The sequence below is a fragment of the Drosophila suzukii genome, assembly GCF_043229965.1.
Source record: "Drosophila suzukii chromosome 2 unlocalized genomic scaffold, CBGP_Dsuzu_IsoJpt1.0 scf_2c, whole genome shotgun sequence".
In the NCBI taxonomy this organism is placed as follows: Eukaryota; Metazoa; Arthropoda; class Insecta; order Diptera; family Drosophilidae; genus Drosophila; species Drosophila suzukii.
Window position 1 is genome coordinate 14585067 of NW_027255896.1, and position 20784 is coordinate 14605850.

Here is a 20784-nt window from a genome sequence, read left to right on the forward strand (position 1 = left end):
CTCACTTAGAACAGAAGGTTCAGCAGGTGGTGAACAACTGTGTGAGATGCATAATTTTCAACAAAAAACTTGGCAAGAAAGAAGGATTCTTAAGCTGTATTGCTGTATTGATAAAGGTGACCCCTTCACACGCTGCATGTTGATCATCTAGGCCCCATGGATGCCACTGGAAAACAGTATAAGTACATATTTGTGATGGTGGATTCATTCACAAAATTTATTTGGCTGTTCCCAACGAAAACTACAAGCTGCGAGGAAACGTTGAAGAAGTTAAGGATTTGGTCGGAAATTTTTGGCAACTCTGTGCGGATAGTTTCGGACAGAGGCTCCGCTTTCACGGCCAACTCGTTTGCAGAACATATGAAGGAAAACGGCAGCAGACTTTGAAGGCCCATCTAACACGTTCACCAGTTGTGATTATATGAAGCTGTGGCGATATGTCCAGGACAATGCGGATGATTGGTCATCTGGGACAGATGATTAGTCAGGAATGGCCGAATGTAAGACGGTTGAGTAAGATAACCAGCAGAATTAAAAGCAGAGCGACAAGAGAGGAGAGAAGCAGAGCAAGAGCAGTAAAAGTCGGACGAGTTCATTCGGGAAGTGACAGTCAGCCGAGAGAGTCGATATTCAGCAGCAGAGTGGAAAAATAGAAACCCGAACGATACTTTAAGAAAAGCCGAAACGCGGAAAATATCCTGCAATTATTGTTGTTAACCATAATACTTAATATATATCACTATAACAAAGGTCAAGTGAGAGTATTTCTCATCTTACATGTGTATGTATGTATGAAATTGCATTCTAAATACATAAGTATGTGCAATCACATTTAAGTTTTTAGTAAATTTGTTTAATTTCTCACTTCACTAACTACACTTTACTTACCTGGGAAAAGAATGATTTAAGGTTGGTTGGTAAAAAATTTGGTAATTTTGTAATAACACTTGTGGCTGAACTTTACTCTTTCAAATGAAATCAGCAAGTGGCGAGAAATGCAAGAGGCGAGAAAAACCGCGCGCTTCCTTGCATGTTCCCTTTTGTCTTTTTCGTTTGCTTTTCAAGAGTACCGTTTGTTTGGCCTATGCTTGCTTCTATTACAGTGGCGGGAAAAAATCTAGCATCGAGGCTACGTACAGCAAACATATTATAATATATAACAGCAAAGTTTACATTATTGTAAATCTAAAATTTTTATTGCCGTAAAACAAAATTGGAAATTAAAAATATTTACCACCAATTTTTGTTGTTACGTAAATAAATTTTATTTTACGAAACTAGAGGTGCTAAGAATTCTTGACAGTTTCATATGTGTACAGAAAACATACATTCGGTTTTACCGAAAAAGACGATTGTAAAAAAATGGGAATCGGCAACCTTCGGGGTTGAGTTTGGTTTTTTTACATTGCCACTAAAATACACCTGGATGCACTATATTGAAATACACCCAGATGGCATCCAAAAGACTGCCCCCAGCACGCACAGTTGCTAGTTAAATTTGCATGCGTGCTGTTTTGCGTAAAAAAGATACGACCTAGAACTATTTCTTTCGTAATACGTTCCCGAAACGTGTGTTTGGGCATGCTTTTGTCGCGTGCGCTGGAATCTCGAAATGACATCTAGCCTAGAATTTTTTTATAGGTGTATCGGTTCGTTACATGGTCTGTACTCTCTAATTTTTCTTGGTAAACCTGAAAACAATACTTGAAAATGTATAAAAAAATTATTTTAGAAACGAAGATACATAGAGTAGGCTTTAAGCCTAATAACCGAAACAAGGGTACACAAGCATAAAAATATAGTCATATTATTAAGAAGTTGATAGACAAAGATTTCAAACCTACAATTTTTACTCCATTTCGCTCAAACACAGGGTTTGGTTATATGACTCTTCAGAAACCAAAACTAAACTATGTATATTGGAATGATGTAAATGAATTAGTTGAACGATTGAACATTTTGGTAGCATCAAAAGCAGCCAGTCAGAACAATGATATTTTTTCAATTCTAGAGGAATTGCGTGAGGAATGGATTATATTTTAATGAGTATAAATAGAAAGGGAAAATATATTTTACATTTATAAACTTCATGTCTGTCGAAAAGTTTGGACATTTTTCTGTTGATAAGGAGCGATCAGAAAATTTGAAAAGACGTGTTAAGTCTTCTGAGGGATTATTCATCGATGAGGACGGTAATCTAAATGCCCAAAATAAACGTATCAAAAACGGAACTAAACCTTAAGACAACGATGGTCTAGAAACGAAACAATATACTGATGAGAACATTGGAAAGTTGGGAGACGATTTAAAAAAAGTTATAACTCAAAATATTAATCGTCGACTCACGAAAAATTCAAGCTTATTAAATAAAATTGAATTGTATAATAAGAGGGCAGATAGCGCTGACCAAATTTTTGCCAAAATTCTGTAAAAGATTAAAACCATTGATGACTATATTCTTATATATTAACAAAATCGATAACATTACCGAAAAAAACACAATTGAGTTAGAAGATGTGGCTTTTCAGCCTATTAGAAGAATATGATTAAGCGTGAAATCGTTTAAATGGGAGCCTTTTCAAAATCTAATGACGGGTACCGGTACTTGTTGACTGTTATAGACTTATTTTCCAAATTTGCTTGGGGTGACGCATTAAAATCGAAAAATGCAAGTGATTTTTCTCAAGCCATGTAGAGAGTATGTAACCTGCAAGCTGATCATGACACTGAATTCTTTAATTCGAAATTTAAGGTATTAATGAAGATTAATCATTATTCAACCTTCAAAAAAACACGATTCCCCCACATGTACCTAGTTCAAAAAGTTGTAAGGCGAAAAGGAAATAAAGTTTTGGTTAAGTGGGGTTTTCAATGACTAGCTGGATAAATAAGGAAGACATTTTATAGTATAACAAATGATTTATTTCATTAATTTCTATTTATATCCATATCTTATCTTATATTAAGTTTAATATTAATATTTTTGTACAATGTTTACTTAAAAAAGGAAAAATAATAAATATATATTTTTTACAAACTCAAAATCATTTTTATTTATATTTCCCAGTCTCGATTATAATAAAACATTTCCAATTCAAATGATTTACAAAAGAGTTCTTTTTCAATATGTTCCTTTTGAAATTTAGGGCTATCTAATTATTCTAAAATATCTTTTTCAATTAATCTCTGGTGTTTTATTGATGTTGTAACATGGTCTTCATTACTTACATCTAAAAATCGCTCCCCTTGCTTTATTATATGAAGATTCAACTTGATCTATTCTATAACAATAAGCCTTTGAGCACAGGCCTACAAACTCTGTCATAAGTTTACTGTTAAGCTCATCTTTAAAAAACGCTAAACTTTTTTTTTCAATTCTTTTGAAGTAATACAAATTAATTCCATCATCTGAATAGTTCGATGTATCAAATTTTGCCCAAAGATCTTTACGAATATCTTTACAAAAATCCTCAGTTTTTATTGTATTGATAAATGAATCAGTATCCATATAATTAAAGAATAACTTTTCCTAAAATTTTGGCTTCATATATACTTCTGCAATTCCTAAATTCATTGGCTAATTAAATAGAACGGACAATCTTTACATTGCAAAAATAATCATTAATTTTAGTGGCACTATGAAAATTGGATTTTTAAAATAAGCTTCCCGTGTACTAACGACCCTGCGCTCGGGATCTTCCATTGTTTTTCCGTAAACAGAATTATTCATTAAATTAAAAAAATCTTTTTAAGATTTATTTTTTGCATTTTGCCTATGTAAAGTATTTAGATCAATGTAATTCTTTATCCAAGGCTTTTGTAAGAACTGAGCACCTCTATGGATCTTTTTCAGTACTAACTCATTCTGTATACATTGTTGCAAATTCCGATAATGTATTACATAATTTTTCTTATTTCCCAAGTCAGCAGTTAACTTTTTTACCTTATCTCTTTTGAGGCCAGATTACTTCCAAAAAATAACCGTATTTGCTATCAAATGGAATATTTTGAATATCAAAATTGTCTATGTCTGTAGTAGACATCCACTTAAAGTCTTTATATGGTAAAGGTTGCGACATTGCCCAACCAAACAAGTTATTTGCAATCACATACATTAAAAATGAAGACTCCTCCGAGGAATCATAATCTGACAAATATTTACCTCGAATGCTACTTTAAATAAATCTATACATATCTATAACTGTCCAGAATTTAAGTTGAATATTTGTAGTTTTCAACATTGCCTCCCAAGATAGACCTGATTTCGTAAAATACGCTGGGTCAAGGAAATAAATTTGCATACAAATTTTTCGGAAGTTTTTAAAAATGACGGTTAAAAGGAATACATCAGTTTTCAAATATAATTCGAAATAATCTTTAAGAGTGGAACATGAGAAATGCGACCAAACTTTAAGAGCTTGATCATAACGTTCCTGAGAGCATTCCCTTTCCGTTAAATTACTATGATGGGATGGAAGTTTCCTCAAGTCTACTAGCGGAATCTAAATATTCATAGGGAAATATACCCTTCTTACGCGTTAGTCAAAATTCTATATCATTACTGAAAAATGACTTTACAGTTTTCAATTGATCATCAACTAAATTAGAATCTATTTGTATCGAGGAAACGAATTTCAAAACTGTTTCCCCTTAGGCATTTCACGTTTTCTGAGAAAGAAATATACTTTTCCTTATTTAATGGTAATACGGAAATTTCACCGGGAATCTCTTACCCTATCAGTCCCTAAAGCTTTATGACAAATGGAACAATTCAATGAACTATCAAATATTTGCTGGTCATCCAAAGTCAATCTCATAGGAACTTTTATTTTATGTAAGTACTCAGCACTCAATTTAGTTAAGTTTTTATAAACCAATTTTTTCTTGTTTACAAAACAAATTTATTTAGTCTAGAATCAAAGGCACACTTTATATAAAAAGCTTATGATATTGGGATATGTTCAATAATAGTAAATATCTTGGTTCCAGAATGCATTCAAAATCCGCATAGACAACGAACGGAACTTGAAGCTGATGTTGAATTTGGGTTAATTCCAGTGTATTGTTCTGGGGGTGCGGCATCTATGAGACCTTCCTACTACAGAGAGTTTCGTGTTTCAATGCAGCTTCCTGGGTTCCGGAAAAATTTAAACAAACATTGCAGAAGAATTGCGCCCTGCTCTGAATTCCTCTTTGAGCAGTCATTAGTCTTTGAAACAGAAATATTTACAAATTATTTAATTGCTTAAAAGAGATAAAAATTAATAAAAAAATTTACCTTGAAATATTTTTAATGTGCATATACTGTCCATTTCCACCGTCTTTCAAATAAATCTATTGATATGAAGAGGTTCTTTCACTTCCGATTTAAAAAGTGGTCCAATTATTTCCTTCGTGTCTTTATTATATCCGAAAACATTTAAGGTCATATGAGTATTGCTATTTTATTTCATCACTTAAACGAAATATCTCCAGCGATATGTTAATATTATATGCCGAACATCTTTGTAGATTTTTGACAACTGTTAAGGCAGAAATCAAGGCCCCTTTAAAACAATATTGATTATTATACCCGTTACTCGTAGAGTAAAAGGGTGTACTAGATTCTCTTAGGGTTGGCTTATTCTGGGCATTTTCCTTAATTTTAAACATAATTTTTGGTAAACACAGACTGGCAATTTGACAATCTAACAAACAGCTGACATCTTAAAATTGAAAATTCAACAGGGAACTTTTAGAGTTGTACCTTAGTTGCTGAAGTTTTCTGTTGAATTTTCAACAATTCAGCAATTTAACAGTTTTGGGAATACCCTAAATATTGTTCATTTTCGTTACAAATGTTAACTATTGCTTTTTTTGTTAAAAGGAAACGAGGTAGTGTTATGAAAGATGAAGCAGCCATCGGTGTATAATGATTCAAATTCATTTCCAAGCAAATCAATTTTAAAAGAGACCATCCACTGACTCTATTGAAATTCTTGAGATTTAGAAATTATTTCCATGGTAATTTTATGAAAGATACATTCTAAATCAGAATCTTTATTCATGATCGTCATTTTACTTTGAAAACTTTTAATTTCAATTTCTTCACATTCAGATACTTTAAAAAGTATATACATTGTTGAACGTTGTTGGACTAAGAGCAGTACAAATAAGTGGCCCAAACGACACCAAGCACGTGCTTGTTACGCGCGGGCCCATTTTTATTTCGGGCAAATACGGTAAAACAAATAAAGACAGGACAAAACATAGATGAACAAGACTAAAGTAAATCAGCTAAGATTCTAATTTTTAATACAGGGATAGATGTTGAGGAACAAATTAAATGATAAAGGTTGTTATAATTATTAGAAACAACGCGAAAGGGCTCGTGCTGACTAAAATTAGATGGACATCGTGGCAAGTTGATAGGATAGTAGTTTCGCATTAGTCTAACAGGAACATTGAAACTTAGGCGTCTTACTAAATCTACAGAATCAATATCGCCTCTGATAAGGTTATTCATAAAAATAGTACCAAGCATAGTTCTATGATTTACTAGACTAGGCAAATTAATTAATAGCAATCTACTCGAGCAAGAAGGCAACCTGACGTTTTGATCCCAGTTCAAACCACGTAAGGCAAAAAGAAGAAATTGTTTCTGTACGGACTCCAAACGATAGAACAGTATTCTAAATAAGGACGGAGGGAGGTAAGTAATAATTTGGTAGTGAATGGATCATAAAATTCTCTAGACCAACGCTTTATAAACCCAAGAACACACATAGCTTCATTTACAGTAGAGGTTATGTGGGAGTCAAATTTAAGTTTAGGACCTAGGAGAACACCTAAATCGTTTACTGAGTATTTTCGGTCCAGGGACATGTTCTGAAGAAAGTAACTCATGAACGTTGGCGTACCCCTATAAAAAGTCACAACGTTGCATTTAATATAGTTTAAATTCAAAAGGTTGAACTGACACCATTCCTGGAATCTATTAATGTCTGACTGCAAGCAGAAACCAGACTCAATATTATTATATGATTAACAAAGCTTAACATCAGCATACATTAGTACACGAAAGTGAGTTACGATAGAGGGAAGATCATTTATAAACACAGTAAACAGCAAAGGGCCTATATGACTGTCCTGAGGCACTCCAGATGTCACGTTGATCATCTTGGAAACAGCGTTTTTGAATAAAACCCTCTTAGATCTACCATTCAAATAACTTCAAATCGAAGTTAACAGATTATTCGGAAGTCCGAGCTGATCTAATTTGAATAAAAGAAGAGAGTGGTTTACAGAGTCAAAGGCTTTACTAAAATCTGTATATATAACGTCTGTGTGCAATTTTTGGTTAAATCCATCTATTACAAAAGATGTCAATTCGAGCAGGTTAGTGGTGGTCGATCTTCGCTTAACAAAACCATGTTGACACGGAGAAATCAAGGAGGAGCACAAATGTTGCAAATGAGAGGTAATAATGCGTTCAAATGTTTTAAGAATTGCTGACAATTTGGAGATTCCTCTATAGTTCTGAACATTAACCTTCGCACCCTTTTTGTGAAGTGGAATAATAAAAGAATCTTTCCAGATAGTAGGAAAAACAAATGATAAGATAGACCAATAAAAAAGTTTAAGAATGGGTTTTTTTTATAGAAGTTTGTTTTAAGGTTTCGAAGTCTTTGCAACTCATTGGTAAACCAAGGAGGCCTAAGAAACTTAGGAGGATAGCTATCAGAAACACATTCACAGAAAAAAGAGTTTAGGGCACTGTAATATAGTTTCGTAGCACTTTCAATGTGAAATCATGTTGTTGAGTTTATTAAAATCACATTTACGAAAGCATCTACTTTTAGTTGGAGAAAGTAAAGGAGAGTGGGTATCAACGCAAGGAAGACAAGTCGTAAGTTCCTATGTGGGAGGATACCGGTCTTATGGCACAACTAGTGGGTCAATTGTAGATACCATGACTTCAGACGGATCAAAAACAAATACAAGATCTAATTGTCTGTTTAGTGAATTACGTATAAAGCTAACTTGCTGTAATGATAATTCTAACAGACCGTCAACGAAGTCATAGACAGATAAAGGGGTAGAGACAAAACAAAAACAATCAAAAGAACCCTATCGGAAAGATGAGATAAAACAATTTGTATTGCAGCCAAATGTTGCTCATAAATTGTTAAGCCGGATCCAGGTGGAATATAAGAACAAGTTACATAAATCTAAAAAGATTTCAAAGAAACCTTAACACCAACGAATTTTATGTCATTGGGATAAAGTAGAGGTAACGGCAATCAGCACCATAAACTCCTCCACTGTGGTGCTTTAAGACGGGAATTCCTGGTGTATAAATTCCAAAACATCTGCCGAATTGGTTTCAGGTGTTAAACGAGACACAAATATGTTCTTCCTATATGGAACAACCGAGAGGCTCTTTCTTCCGCCACCAGCAATCTGAACATCGATTGTCTGATTATCGATACTATGGACTCCTATAGAGCTAACTTCACCTGTAGGCACAGAAAGCTGCGTAGTGTTTGACCCCTTAGGCTGACTAACAGAAACAGGGACTCCTCCAGAGCTTTTGGTACATATGGGTACTGCTGGCAGTGAAAAAATACGCAGATTAATATAGTCTTTTACTCTGCCAACAAGTCTAGCACATTTCGGATGTAAGACTATGTTGCAGAGACGACAGTAAATAAAAACGTCATTAGGTGCCGATCCAAACTGACAGCCTTTTCTGGAGCAAAAAAAAAGCATTTTTTTTAAGTATTTTAATTTAAGAGAAAAAAAAGTTATTTATAAATTTGTAAAAGAAAATATACACGACAACAGTTTAGACGACAAGAAACGGCAGAGAGATTACAAGAAAGTTATGGGAAACAACAACAAAAGCTATTGAAGCACAGAAGTTACAATTACAAAGTGCACAGGCTAAAAGCAGAGTAAGGTTTTATTAAAATTGCTACAATAAAATGGACAATTAAACATAAACAGACGATTTAAAACACAAGCTGGTTATGTTGAACTAAGTCACAAAGCAAGGCACCAGTATCACAGATATTAATGACAAATTGACAAAAATCACAGAGCACAAGATAAACACACCGGTCACAAGCGATGCTAAATCGAAGAATGTATACATATATATATACTCTTAAAACAGTTAAAAAACAAGGAAGAACGCAATAGTCGAGTACCTCGACTATCAGATACCCGTTATTCAGCTAAAGGGACCAAAGGGAAATAGAGATATGCAAGCAGCAAAGCGAGATTAAAATGCGCCACCTACCGGCGGTAGACAGATTTAAGCGTTATGGGCGTTAGAGTGGGCGTGGCAAATTTTTTTTGGATCAATCGATAGGTATTGACGAGACCAATACATTTCCGTTAAAATTTTTTATCTAGCTTGAAAACTGTGGGCGTCACAGGTTTGGGCGGCTTGTGGGCGTTAGAGTGGGCGTGGAAAACTTTTTTTTGGGTCAATCGATTGGTATTGATGAGAACAATACATTTCAGTTAAAATTTTTATTCTAGCATCAAAACTGTAGGAAGAGTGGGCGTGGCACATTGCACAAACTTGCGCTGCGTAAGAAGCCCAGGAATCTGCACGCCAAATCTCAATAGCCTAGCTCTTATAGTTTCCGAGATTTCAGCGTTCATCCGGACAGACGGACATGGCTAGATCGACTCGGCTAGTGATCCTGATCAAGAATATATATACTTTATGGGGTCGGAAACGCTTTCTTCTGCCTGTTACATACCTTCCGACGAATCTAGTATACCCTTTTATTCTACGAGTAACGGGTATAATTACTTTTGCTGAAGTATAAGTTTCTAATAAAATGCTGACATGAGATAGCAGTGACAATTCAGCTTCACTCAAGAAACTCTCAGGTAAGATCAAGTCCGTTCCAACATGTAATGCAGTATTCTTCCCTTGAATCCCTCAGAAATTTTTTCGAATTTGAATTGCATTTCGCTTATGCAGCTCCGAACGGACATGGATTGCCCACTTATTCTTTTGAAAGAAACACTTGCAGGATTGACAAAACTGATTTTGGTTATTCATTTTATTTTATTCTGTTTGTTTAAATTTTCACTGTTACTTAAGTTGAGTTTGACGTAGCATTGTATCCCACTTCAAGACTATTTTTGGTAGACTAACTATTGCCCTCGATCATTTATAGTGTTTGAAGTGGGCTACTCAGGTAGGAAAAGATCATTTCGACTTTGGGAAAAATCAAATATATTCATTTGTTGAATTTCGAGAATGGACATCTTGGGGTAAATGAAGAAGATGAAAACCTTTATCAAATGTCTTTATAAATTGTGTAAGCATATTCAAAAGTGTAAAAGTGTCATGCATTCAGATAAAATAAATAATTTTCCAGTTCATACAATCAAAACTCTTTGAATATAATGGAGATAATATGAAAACATCTATTCATGGAATCATATAGACACCTGCGTGTGGAGCAATGATGCAGCATTCTTGTGTATGCCATCGAATTTCGGATTTCAAAAAGGAAGCACTCAATATTATGAATACATATTATAATCAAGAAAAAAGAATAAAAAAGATTAAGTAATATAATACAAATGTTTGCAATACCAAAATAAATGAATAAATGTATTATTATGCTAAAAATAAACTTCTGACTTTTTATTTTGAGTTTAAATTACAGGTACGGAGAATGTAAAATATTTCCTAGATTGAGATAGGTCGGCTACTTGCTAGTTTTCACGCTGTCGTGATTTCAATTCTATTGTCGTTGGCGTGAGACCCATGATCTTGTCAATGAGCGTGCGCCTTCTGGCTTGTGCATGAGTCCCTTTTATTGCGGTCAGGCCAACGTTGCTAGGGCATGCGCAGCTGGAAACTTCGATAATCCCCCCTCGATGCCTTGTAAGGGAAAGGATGATGCGTCAAATGGAGTCCATGATGGTCACCATGTTCAACCAATTCCAGACTTTAATGATGTCAATGCTCTCCAACCGGATTAATAGCCAAAATCCATAAACACCGAGCTTGCCTAGAAGCAAGCCTAACCACACCCCCATCCACCTATTTGTACACCCCAAGAAAACCTCATCACAAAAACTTTGTGATTTTGTTAACTCACATTCAACGTTATCAAAACATTTAATTTATTGCCCACTGGGCAGATGTAAATAAAAACCGTACCAAATCAAAAAAAAAAGGTAATGGACAGATGCGCATGTTCGGGTAGCTCTTGCTTAAATCCCTTTTATGACATTAATATGGAAATTGTCTAAGAATCCGCGTTTCCATCCACCATCTACCATCCGACAACAGCTGTCAGATCAGCTGTGGCTAATAAAAACACAATCAAAAATTGTTAAAGTTGATTTGCCAGACCAAAATGAAAAATTTACCAACTATTTTGGCTGCAGCAAAATGTGAAGTTCAACCAGCTTTTATTGGCAGCCAATTCAGAGGAGTGGAATGACGACGAATTGGATCTGTACGAAAGCATTTTTTCTGCAAAAGAGCAAATGCCACGAAGTGTGTGGATGCTGGTACGTGCTCTTAAATTCTATTAAAAATACTATTAAAGAATGCGATTTATATTGAACAGAAGCGATACGGGACACTTTGGGAGAAGGATATACCGGAAAACAACGACGAGTTCTTCAAAGAGTGCTTTCGTATGGAGAAGAGTACCTTTTTGTTTTTGGTGGACCGACTTGGTGTTTTGCGGAAGAAGGACACCAACTGGCGAAATGCCATTCCTCTTGAAAAGCGGATCGCTATAGCCTTGTACATCTTGGGATCATCAGCAGAATATCGTTCTATCGAAAGACTTTTTGGAGTTGCACAGAACACTGTGTGCAAAATTCTCCACGAATTTTGCCGGGCACTCATTTTTGAGTTTGCCAGCGAGTTCATGTCACCGGACTATCTTACTCCAGAAAAAGTGGACGAGTGTATCAAAGGATTCGAAGCAATCGGATTTCCCAAGTGTCTAGGTGCAATTGGTAAGACATAAATTCATTAAATCAGTTCATGGTCTTAGCAATGTATAATGTGCAGATGGTTGTCACATCGAAATAAAACCGTCAGCAGCAGAAGCAGTCGATCACCACAACTACAAAGGCTGGTACTTAATAGTACTATTCGCTCTCGTAGATAACAGGTAAACTGCCTTCTTCTTAGAGCTCAACAATGTTCTAAACGCATTGTATTTTAAATTTACTACAGATACAGATTTACCTATGTAAACATCGGCTCTGCTGGGCGCTGCAACGACTCCACTATATTTCAAAAGTCGAGCCTGGCAAGGAAAATGGTGTCTTCTCCGTTTCTTCACGAAAAAACATAGAAAATTTGTGGCGTTGAAGTTCCGGTGCTGCTTATTGGGGACTCTGCCTTTAGATTTTCCCAAACGCTGATGAAGCCGTACCCATTTTCCACAAATGCATCCGAAGAACAGCAAAATTTTAACTACAATCGGTCTAAAGCTAGGCTAGTGGTAGAAAATGCATTTGGCCATTTAAAGACAAGATTTCAGTTTATTGGGAAAGGTCTGAACAGCCACTACAAGAATAATAATGAAGTCATTCAAGCTTGCTGCATTTTGCACAACATTTTAAATGAGCACAGCAGCGCTATAAATGAAACTTGGCAACGGGCTGCAAATGACCTACGCGAACAACCAATTCGGACTAATATGTCTGCAGATTTTAGCCAACCTGCAGAAAAAATAAGAGCAGCTATTTCCCAATATTGGCTAAATGGTAACAAATAAAGTTCATAAAATATAAATCTGTTTGTTTTTTATTTAAATAAAATATCACATTTCATTTGGTCTATTTATTATAAATTATAAATTTATTAGGAATTCGTTGATTTTCTTAAAAGCTCTAACAAATCCGATTGGAATTTTACTTGGCTGTCTGCCATTCTCGACAATATTTCTGTCTGCGCTCTCTGCTCCTCCAGTCTTTCTCGATCTATCTCCACAAGCTCCGACTTGTGGTCCACCTTTGCCGCCTGAGCGTTGACTGCCGCTGCAGGTAGAGGCTTCCCTGTCATCTGGGTCTGCATCCAAGAGCTCCACAAACTATTCCCTAGTATCTGCAATAAATACATTTTTTAGATCATTTTAATTTAAAAATATAAGTGTGGGGACATACTCTCGTTCTCCAAGGGGTTCTGCTCCATGTTGTGGATGCGGTATGCGCCTAGAAACGAGTGGACCAACTAATAATACTGCCACGCGGAAGGAGCGCCACCGCTTGGCCCCATTTTATTTTTTTCCTGCCTGCAAGGAATAAAATCGTTGAGTGGATTTCCATTATGTTGTTGCGCGCATATAAGTTACCTGTCTTGGTCTTTCGGGCTCCCCGCAACTCCTCGATGCTCTCCTGCCAAATATCGATGAGCAGGACCTCCATCTGCTTAGTCCACCTCAGTTTGCCACCGGCAGTTCGCGTATTATTGACTGTAAAATTAAAAGCAATGAATTATTACAAATATAAAGAGCATTTATGTTCATACCTATTGCTTTGTCGCCTTCCTCTTTCAAAAGTTTCCCGTCATTATTGTTTACGTTTTCGTAGTGAATGTTCCACTTTCCACTTTCAAGAAGAAGAGTTTAGGGTTTTCACCTAAAATTATCGCCTAACTATCGCATAAAATAGTCCGTCAAATCTGGATGGGGACCATCCGTTCAACGGATGGTAGATGGTGGATGGATCTCTGTGGGAAGACCCTATTAGCGTAATATGTTTCGCATCTGTTTATTATAATTTGGTACATTATATAAATTATTAATAATTCTTTATGCAGGTCGATTTTGAATACAGAGATATCCCTTAATTCAGCGAAAATTACAGGCTTTTTTCGTGTTTTAGTATTTCTTTGATGTCTACATTGCTTACAATTTTAGTATTAAAAACATCATTTTCGTCAGTGTGATAGTATCAATTAAATTTTGTAGGTCAAATGTGAAAAGTCGTATGTGATGTTTTCTTAATGGTAAGTCTTGATGAATAAAATCTTTTTTTAAATCTTCAGAAAGATATTCTACTTCTTTGAACAATTTGGAATTGATAAGAAATTGTTTATTAGAATTTTCAATTAAGACATTGATTTTATTTTGAACTTTAAAAAAATCATCATGATCCGCAGTTTCAGCCAACCATTACCACCTCTTTTTGATTTAGTAGATATTAACTCTGGCAAAATCAATTGGTATTTAATTTCCCATTGTGACCTCCTTATAGAATCTTATTTATATTATTTGATTCTATATTTATTATTTCTTTACGTGGAACAGTAAGAACATCCTTGTTGTCCTTAAACAGAACTATCAATCAACTATTTCTGAACTGGCTAATATTATGATTGACAAAAGAGGTATAAGGGAATGCATTTTCTGTAAGTTAACAAAAATAATTTGTTAATCCTTCATATTATCTTTGCGTATAATTCTGTTTCTACTATTAATTATTATTTCATTGGGCATAACTTCATTAACTACATGTTTTTAATACCTTGGTTTAAGTTTATTCCTTTTTCCGTATTTCTTGTCCTACATGATATTCTTTTTCTTTTCTTTTTTCATTATGTGTTTGTAACATTTTGTCTTGAGTTTTATTTCAGTATTTGGGGAATATAATCGTGCTCGATTTTCTTACAAGGAATGTCAAGACGTTTTTGGTTCGTTGTGGAATGAATACTCTGCTTATATACCTGAGCAGCTCTTATAACAATTTCAGAATAATCGGTTAGATTAAATTCTTCTTTTAAGCAACGAGCCTATGCTGTTAGTGTCTAATGTGCCCTTTTAACTTCTTTGTTTGAGGTACTTTTCCTCGGGTCTGCGTAGTGTTAATTTAATCCGCACCTTTGTGCAAAAGATTTAAATTGTGCCGACGTAAAGCTGATTTCATTATCGGTCATAAGTAATTTGGCTTGGAGAAATTATTGAAGGAATTCCATTACCTTATTTTCGATGTGTTATTTATTTTGAATTTCTTTAACTACTAGGAATTTCGAGAACGCGTCAATACAAGTTATAAAAGTTTGACTTTGCGCATAGAATATATTAAACATCTGCATGGCATTACTCATAAGATACCTTAAACAGAAGGCATTCGAATTGAGCTGAGTTAAGTAACTTCTGATCGCACAATGAAACAAAGTTTTATTTATATGAGTACGTGTTGAATCTCGCAGAATAAGACATTGAGTGGAATGAATGACAATGAATGAAGCGTGAAACGGAATGGAGACTTTAGCACAGCTAAAAACATTCGAGTTGTCCTAGTATTTGTTTAAAGCGAATGGACGAATATGAACGGGATAGAAGCGAAGAATTTTGTATGTTTTTTTTTTTAGATTTTGTTGTTTTGTTCTGTTTTAGAAATTTAATATCAGATAAACGTTGCCGGACTGCCACTTACCCTGACAAAATCAATCAAATGTTTCTACATTCTAATATGTTAGAAATTAATGAAATTAAAATGAAGTTTATAAATAAACACATCTATATATATAATTAATTTCATTGACTTCTGTTTTGCTTTCTTTTTTTTCTGGCCAGCCTTCAAATGCATTCGAATTACGTCGTATTATTTCGTCGCGCTCTTACTCACTCATTTCCTATTATGTCGTGTTTCGTCGTGTCTGTCACTCGTACCCGCGGGGTTTTGCCATTCATGCAGATGTCTTGTATGTATTAATATGTAAGTTTTCTCCTTTAGTTGGTTTGGGGCTTTTCCAATTGAAATTTTGATTGCGTAGGAAAATATTATGAAACAAAATATAGCTTCGGTGTTTTTTGACATATTATCTTATACTATTGGGAATATAATTTTTGTTCTTTATGAATTTAGAATTAAATTAAATAATTATAACTGCAAGGGTATACAAACTCCGGCTTGCCGAAGCTAACTTTATTGTTCTTATTAGATTAAAGCCAATCCGTAGGTCAAATTCCAATCCTTCGATTTCATAAAAAAAATTCTTGTTTCAAATATATTTATATTGTGGTTATGTTTAATAATGGAGTACCCATGAACTGTAGATACTTTTTATATATTGATAATTCATATTTCTTTTTGAAAATTCCCTTTTTATTATAAGAATCAGTGGCTAGTTTTTCTGTCAACTCTTTTTAAATAAGGCACTCCCCTGTATGGTTCTAATGCAAAAAATTATCTTCATTGTTAATATTTTATCTTGTTACCTTATTAGCAGGCTGATTAACTGTTCCTTCCCTTTCTTGAGCTTAAGTTGGCTTCCTGGGTTTGTATGTACGATAATAGTTTGAACAATTATTGTTCTGATAATAGTTAATTTGATATCTGTCTCGATTATTTATTGCCTGAAAAACATTACTACGTTTATTTTGAATTCGGAGGGATGGATCAGCGTCCATTGGCTCGATAGGTTGTTGTTTTTGATTGTTATTGTGCTGATTGTTTTGACAAAAATCAGATGTTGTGGCCAATTATTATTTTGATTATAATTGCAATTATTTCCCATTCCCTTAGTTTTTTTTTGTTTGGAACTTGCTGGGTTAAATTTGAAGTTATTTCACCGATTTTTATTTACATTTTCAATACCTCTTTGTAAATTGAGCACGTAAATTGTTTGATTTTATGAGAAAAGGGTTTCTGAGATTGAACCGTTTTATCCAGAGATACAAATTCGAAAAGCATTGTTTCTTTTTTTTTTGTTTGTTTTCCCTTTAAGAACGTTGCCCTTATCCGTATGTCATTTAGGTTTTGTTTATTAGTAAAGTCGTTTTTATATTGACTTCACTATAGTATTCAGTAGCTGTTATCCGACACAGCCTAAGAATCCTTAATTTTGACTCAAGAATATGAATGGTTCGTTTGTTGTTATATATAAAATTCAATCTAGACAATATTTCTGGATAATTTAAAACGGTACCATGATTGTCCAGAGCGTCGTGTACAGCTCCCATGATTTTATTTTTTTAAATTGTTAGAGCGATAAAATATTACTGACTCTGAATTTTATAAAGACTCATTTCAGTTTCTGCAGCTTCCCTCCAACCTACGTATTGTGTTGGTTCCCCGGTGAATGACCTTATCACTAAAAAGTTATAGTTCGGTCGATTTCTTGAATTTTATAGTCTTCCACTGCGCTTGCATCAGTAGCTAACATTTCTTCTAAGCCATCTATTTTCTGGCTCACTTGGCTTAATTGAACATTCACTATTTTTTTAATTATTTCCACTGTTAAGTTTTTGGCTGTAGCTTAGCTTCCTGTAGAAAAATTTGCTGAACGTCCGGTTGCCATTGTTAGTTTTAATTCACCAAAACTATTTATTACATTTTTCAGATCGATTCCTTTAATTCATTTGATTATTATTATTACTGATTTTATCAATTTTTGATCTTAAATTTATAAGTGTGAAGATCCTCATTTTATTTTTAATAAAATTATACATATTTTCACGGTACTGTCCGCTGGGGCCTTCCTTTTGATTGTGTGTTGTTCTTCTTTTGATGACTTGGCCCCACGTTTGTCGGCAATTAATTTTGTGATTGATCGTTGACTTAAACAATTATTTTTTATATTTTTTTTATTTTATTGTAGTTAAACCTTAATTCACTTAACTCACTATTGCATCAAGACACTTGTTTTGAGGGGGCATGAATTTATGCCACCTTTTTAAGCGAGCTTTTAACAAAACGTATGCGAGGCCGAAATGGTTATAAATGTATAGCCGAGAGAGATTGATTTTATGCAAGTGTTTATTTCTGCAGCGATGCGACTGCATTGCGAAAACCTTAACGAGCGAATGCCGGATGAGCCGTTTGATGATCAACGATTCCATGCGCTTATGTCAGCTAATCCGCAGGCAAATAGATGATTCAGCAAGCTTTAGTTTACATTATTTTTTGTCAGTAATGCTGACCAATTAAAAGACAATTAGTGATTTAACTTGAATTAAGTGACTGCTCCCGACACTCTCCTTTTGTTGGAAGAGCCATACTTTCAAGTGAAGTGGTATCAAGGGGCAGGACAGCTAACTTCCTCGTTGCCCGCTGGCATAGCCCAGAGTCAGTTTGGATCTGGCATAGCCCAGAGTCAGTTTGGATCTCGGTCTACGGCGTTATCTCCGGAGTCGGTGCTCTCCACCACTAGGGGGTAGGCTGTCCTTATTGATGAGGACTAAATTGCCTGGATTAAGTTCCGCTCGGGAGAGCGCCATTTGCTCCGCTCCTGAAGCAACGAGAGGTAGTGGTGCTCCATTGGCGCCAGAACATTTTCTGCATTTGGCACACACGCTGCCACCGGCTCAGACGATCGAGGTTCAGATGGGTGATGTCAAGATCGTCCATTGAGGTAAATGTAGACCAAATGAAAAAGTGGGCAGTGAGCAAGTCAGTGCATCGATCTCAAGTGGGTTTCCTGAAATGGGGCAGAGTTAAACATTGCGAAAATTTCACAGGGTAAAGTGCGCAGCTCATGAGATGTGGGAATCGACTTTCCAACAACGCGGTCAAGCCTCCAAACTGTGGGGAACGAGGTGGGATGAAATTCTCCTTGGTTTCCATCGTAGTATGAAAAATCTACAGCTCGCTGCTTTGAGGATCGCTGAAGAACAGCTGCCGAAGCTCAATAAGCTCGTTTTGGGCTCCAACAAAATTGGTTGCGTTGTCCGATCAAATCATTTGAGGCTTTCCCCTCAGGCTTATTAATCTTTTTATGGCTGCAATAAAAGACTGCGTTCAAAGAAATCTGTTTTTTGGCGACCTCTGCATCTTCGAAGTTAGGCCCTTGTGCTTCACGGCGAAGTGCACACGCGGAATCCCTTTAATGAATCCCAGTCAAGCTTATCCTTCAATAGGACCTGCATAAAAATCTTAGCTTGATGATCGGGGCTATTAATCCGAGGGGATCGTAAAATCTAGCTATAGCCGAAAGAATGCTGCGCTTGGTTGCGGGCTGGCCTGTTCACCCGCTTGAGAAGCTGAAGAGCAAATTATCCGATAGAGTATACCAAGTCAGACCCAACGCCTTTTTCCGAATCATCTACTCCTTCACCATTTGCGAATCGGAAAATGGCTCCTGTCCAAGAGTTTCTCAACTTGTTGAAGAATTTTCACAACCTCTTCAATACTATCTCCTCCTAAAATAAGATCATCCACGTAAAAGTATGATTTTACGAATTGCCAAAAAGGCTGCAGACTTAGTGCCGTACGTTACGGTGTCAAGCGAGTATACTAGAATTTCGTCTTCGTGTCTATCGCGTCATAGAATGCATTAAAGAAACTGGTGGGGATGCGTAATTCGAACGCAACGATACATTTTGCAGACGTCTCACACAATCCAATGGTGGTTATTGCCCTCTGCTTTCAGTTCCGTTCTAGTGACTATCGTATACTTTACCCAAAAATAATTCGAAATGTCGGAAAATAATAGAATATCAACCTAGCTTGTGCAACATGCACCATATATCGAAGAGTTTTGTCGGGCAAGCTCCGGGGTGGTTATTGCCCTCTGCTTTCAGTTCCGTTCTAGTGACTATCGTATACTCTACCCAAAAATAATTCGAAATGTCGGAAAATAATAGAATATCAAGCTAGCTTGTGCAACATGCACCATATATCGAAGAGTTTTGTCGGGCAAGCTCCGGGGTACGCCAGCTTCCAGCATTAAATTCTGACTACCGGAATTTCAGCTTCCGCGATTTGGAGGAGCATATATCGGTTGGCCGGACCTTTACGCCATGTTCAACACGGTTGTGGGAACAAACGAGGACATAACAAAGGTGAAAAAATTCCAGCATCTTCGTTCATGCTTGGACGGAACAGCGTTGGACGCAATTCGATCCCTGGAGCCCACTGACAAGAACTGTGGCAGGGCATTAGAATAATTAACTTTGCGATTTGATAATAAATTATTACACTTTCAGGCACACGTTCGGTCATCGGAAAGTAGTTTGTGGCAGTTGAGCAACAAGGCAAATTCACATTTGCGCGTCCTTACTACATTGGCAACCTCGCAGGAGATTCTTGACGACGTTTTAACCCATCTCATCGCTTCGAAGCTGGACCACCAGACACAGGGGAGGTGGGAGGAGGGTTTTCCCGCCAAAGAGCTGCCAAAATGTGTCGAATTTTCAACATGGATGGATGATGGAAAACTTGGAATGTGCAAAGGTGGGAAAAGTAGATAGCAGCACCAGTAGTATAGAAACCGGGATTCTGGTACAATTTGCATATTAATGGCCCCCGCCCCTTACTAATTAGCATATTAATGACCCCCATCCACCACTAACTAGCATATTAATAGCCTCTGCCTCCTCATTAATGTATGCGGCCTCTGATTTTAATAAGTTGAGATGTCATAAAAATGTCACGATCATGTCCATAAAAATTATACTAATTGGCTCCCACCCCCACACCCCATGTGACAATACTGATCACGTAACCTTTTTCCTCATTATAAGGAATTAATATTTAGCAGGTGTTGCTGTGCAATAGAGAAAGGTTCCCCACATCCCCATGTGACAATATTGATCATGTATCCTCAAGCAAGAGCTACCCGAACATGCGCACCTGTCCATTGCCTGACCGCAATAAAATGGTCACATGCACAAGCCTGAAAGCGCACGCTCATTGACAAGATCATGGGCCTCACGCCAACGACTTCACGGCTGACTGCTATCTCTAACACGTCTCAACAGCTCGCAAGTAGCTGACACATCTCCGTCAAGGAAATATTTTCCAATTTCCTTACCTGTAATTTCAACTCGAAACAAAACGTCACAAGTTTAT

The 20784-nt window shown here is 36.0% G+C and overlaps 3 protein-coding genes across 10 annotated transcripts in view; 2 read left to right on the forward strand and 1 right to left on the reverse strand.

Annotated features, from left to right (window-relative positions):
* The window catches only part of LOC139354007 (uncharacterized), a 978888-nt gene that overhangs the window by 153469 nt on the left and 804635 nt on the right, over positions 1 to 20784 (reverse strand). Inside the window, exons 1-5 of one of the 7 annotated variants that reach the window (XR_011605079.1) lie at positions 13517 to 19926; positions 13341 to 13460; positions 13153 to 13280; positions 5279 to 13093; positions 3044 to 5209 (exon numbers count right to left, since the gene is read on the reverse strand). The exons of 5 other annotated variants lie outside the window; for them this stretch is intronic. The gene's annotated coding sequence lies outside the window, so the exon portion shown is untranslated. Of the gene's footprint in view, positions 1 to 3043; positions 5210 to 5278; positions 13094 to 13152; positions 13281 to 13340; positions 13461 to 13516; positions 19927 to 20784 lie in introns of those variants that run through there. One more of the 7 variants, XR_011605074.1, reaches the window with a different exon arrangement.
* Positions 1 to 20784, forward strand: part of LOC139354014 (uncharacterized) — a 145992-nt gene that overhangs the window by 121825 nt on the left and 3383 nt on the right. The window contains exon 3 of one of the 2 annotated variants that reach the window (XM_070998239.1): positions 19920 to 20053. In XM_070998239.1, coding sequence (XP_070854340.1) covers positions 19920 to 19945 — 26 coding nt within the window. In that variant the 3' untranslated portion in view covers positions 19946 to 20053. Of the gene's footprint in view, positions 1 to 19919; positions 20167 to 20784 lie in introns of those variants that run through there. The other variant, XM_070998240.1, reaches the window with a different exon arrangement.
* Positions 11400 to 12781, forward strand: LOC139352188 (uncharacterized). The gene is made up of 4 exons (XM_070998224.1): positions 11400 to 11535; positions 11595 to 11994; positions 12050 to 12152; positions 12218 to 12781. The coding sequence occupies exons 1-4, from the start codon at positions 11512 to 11514 to the stop codon at positions 12336 to 12338; spliced, it is 648 nt and encodes a 215-aa protein (XP_070854325.1). The 5' UTR covers positions 11400 to 11511; the 3' UTR covers positions 12339 to 12781.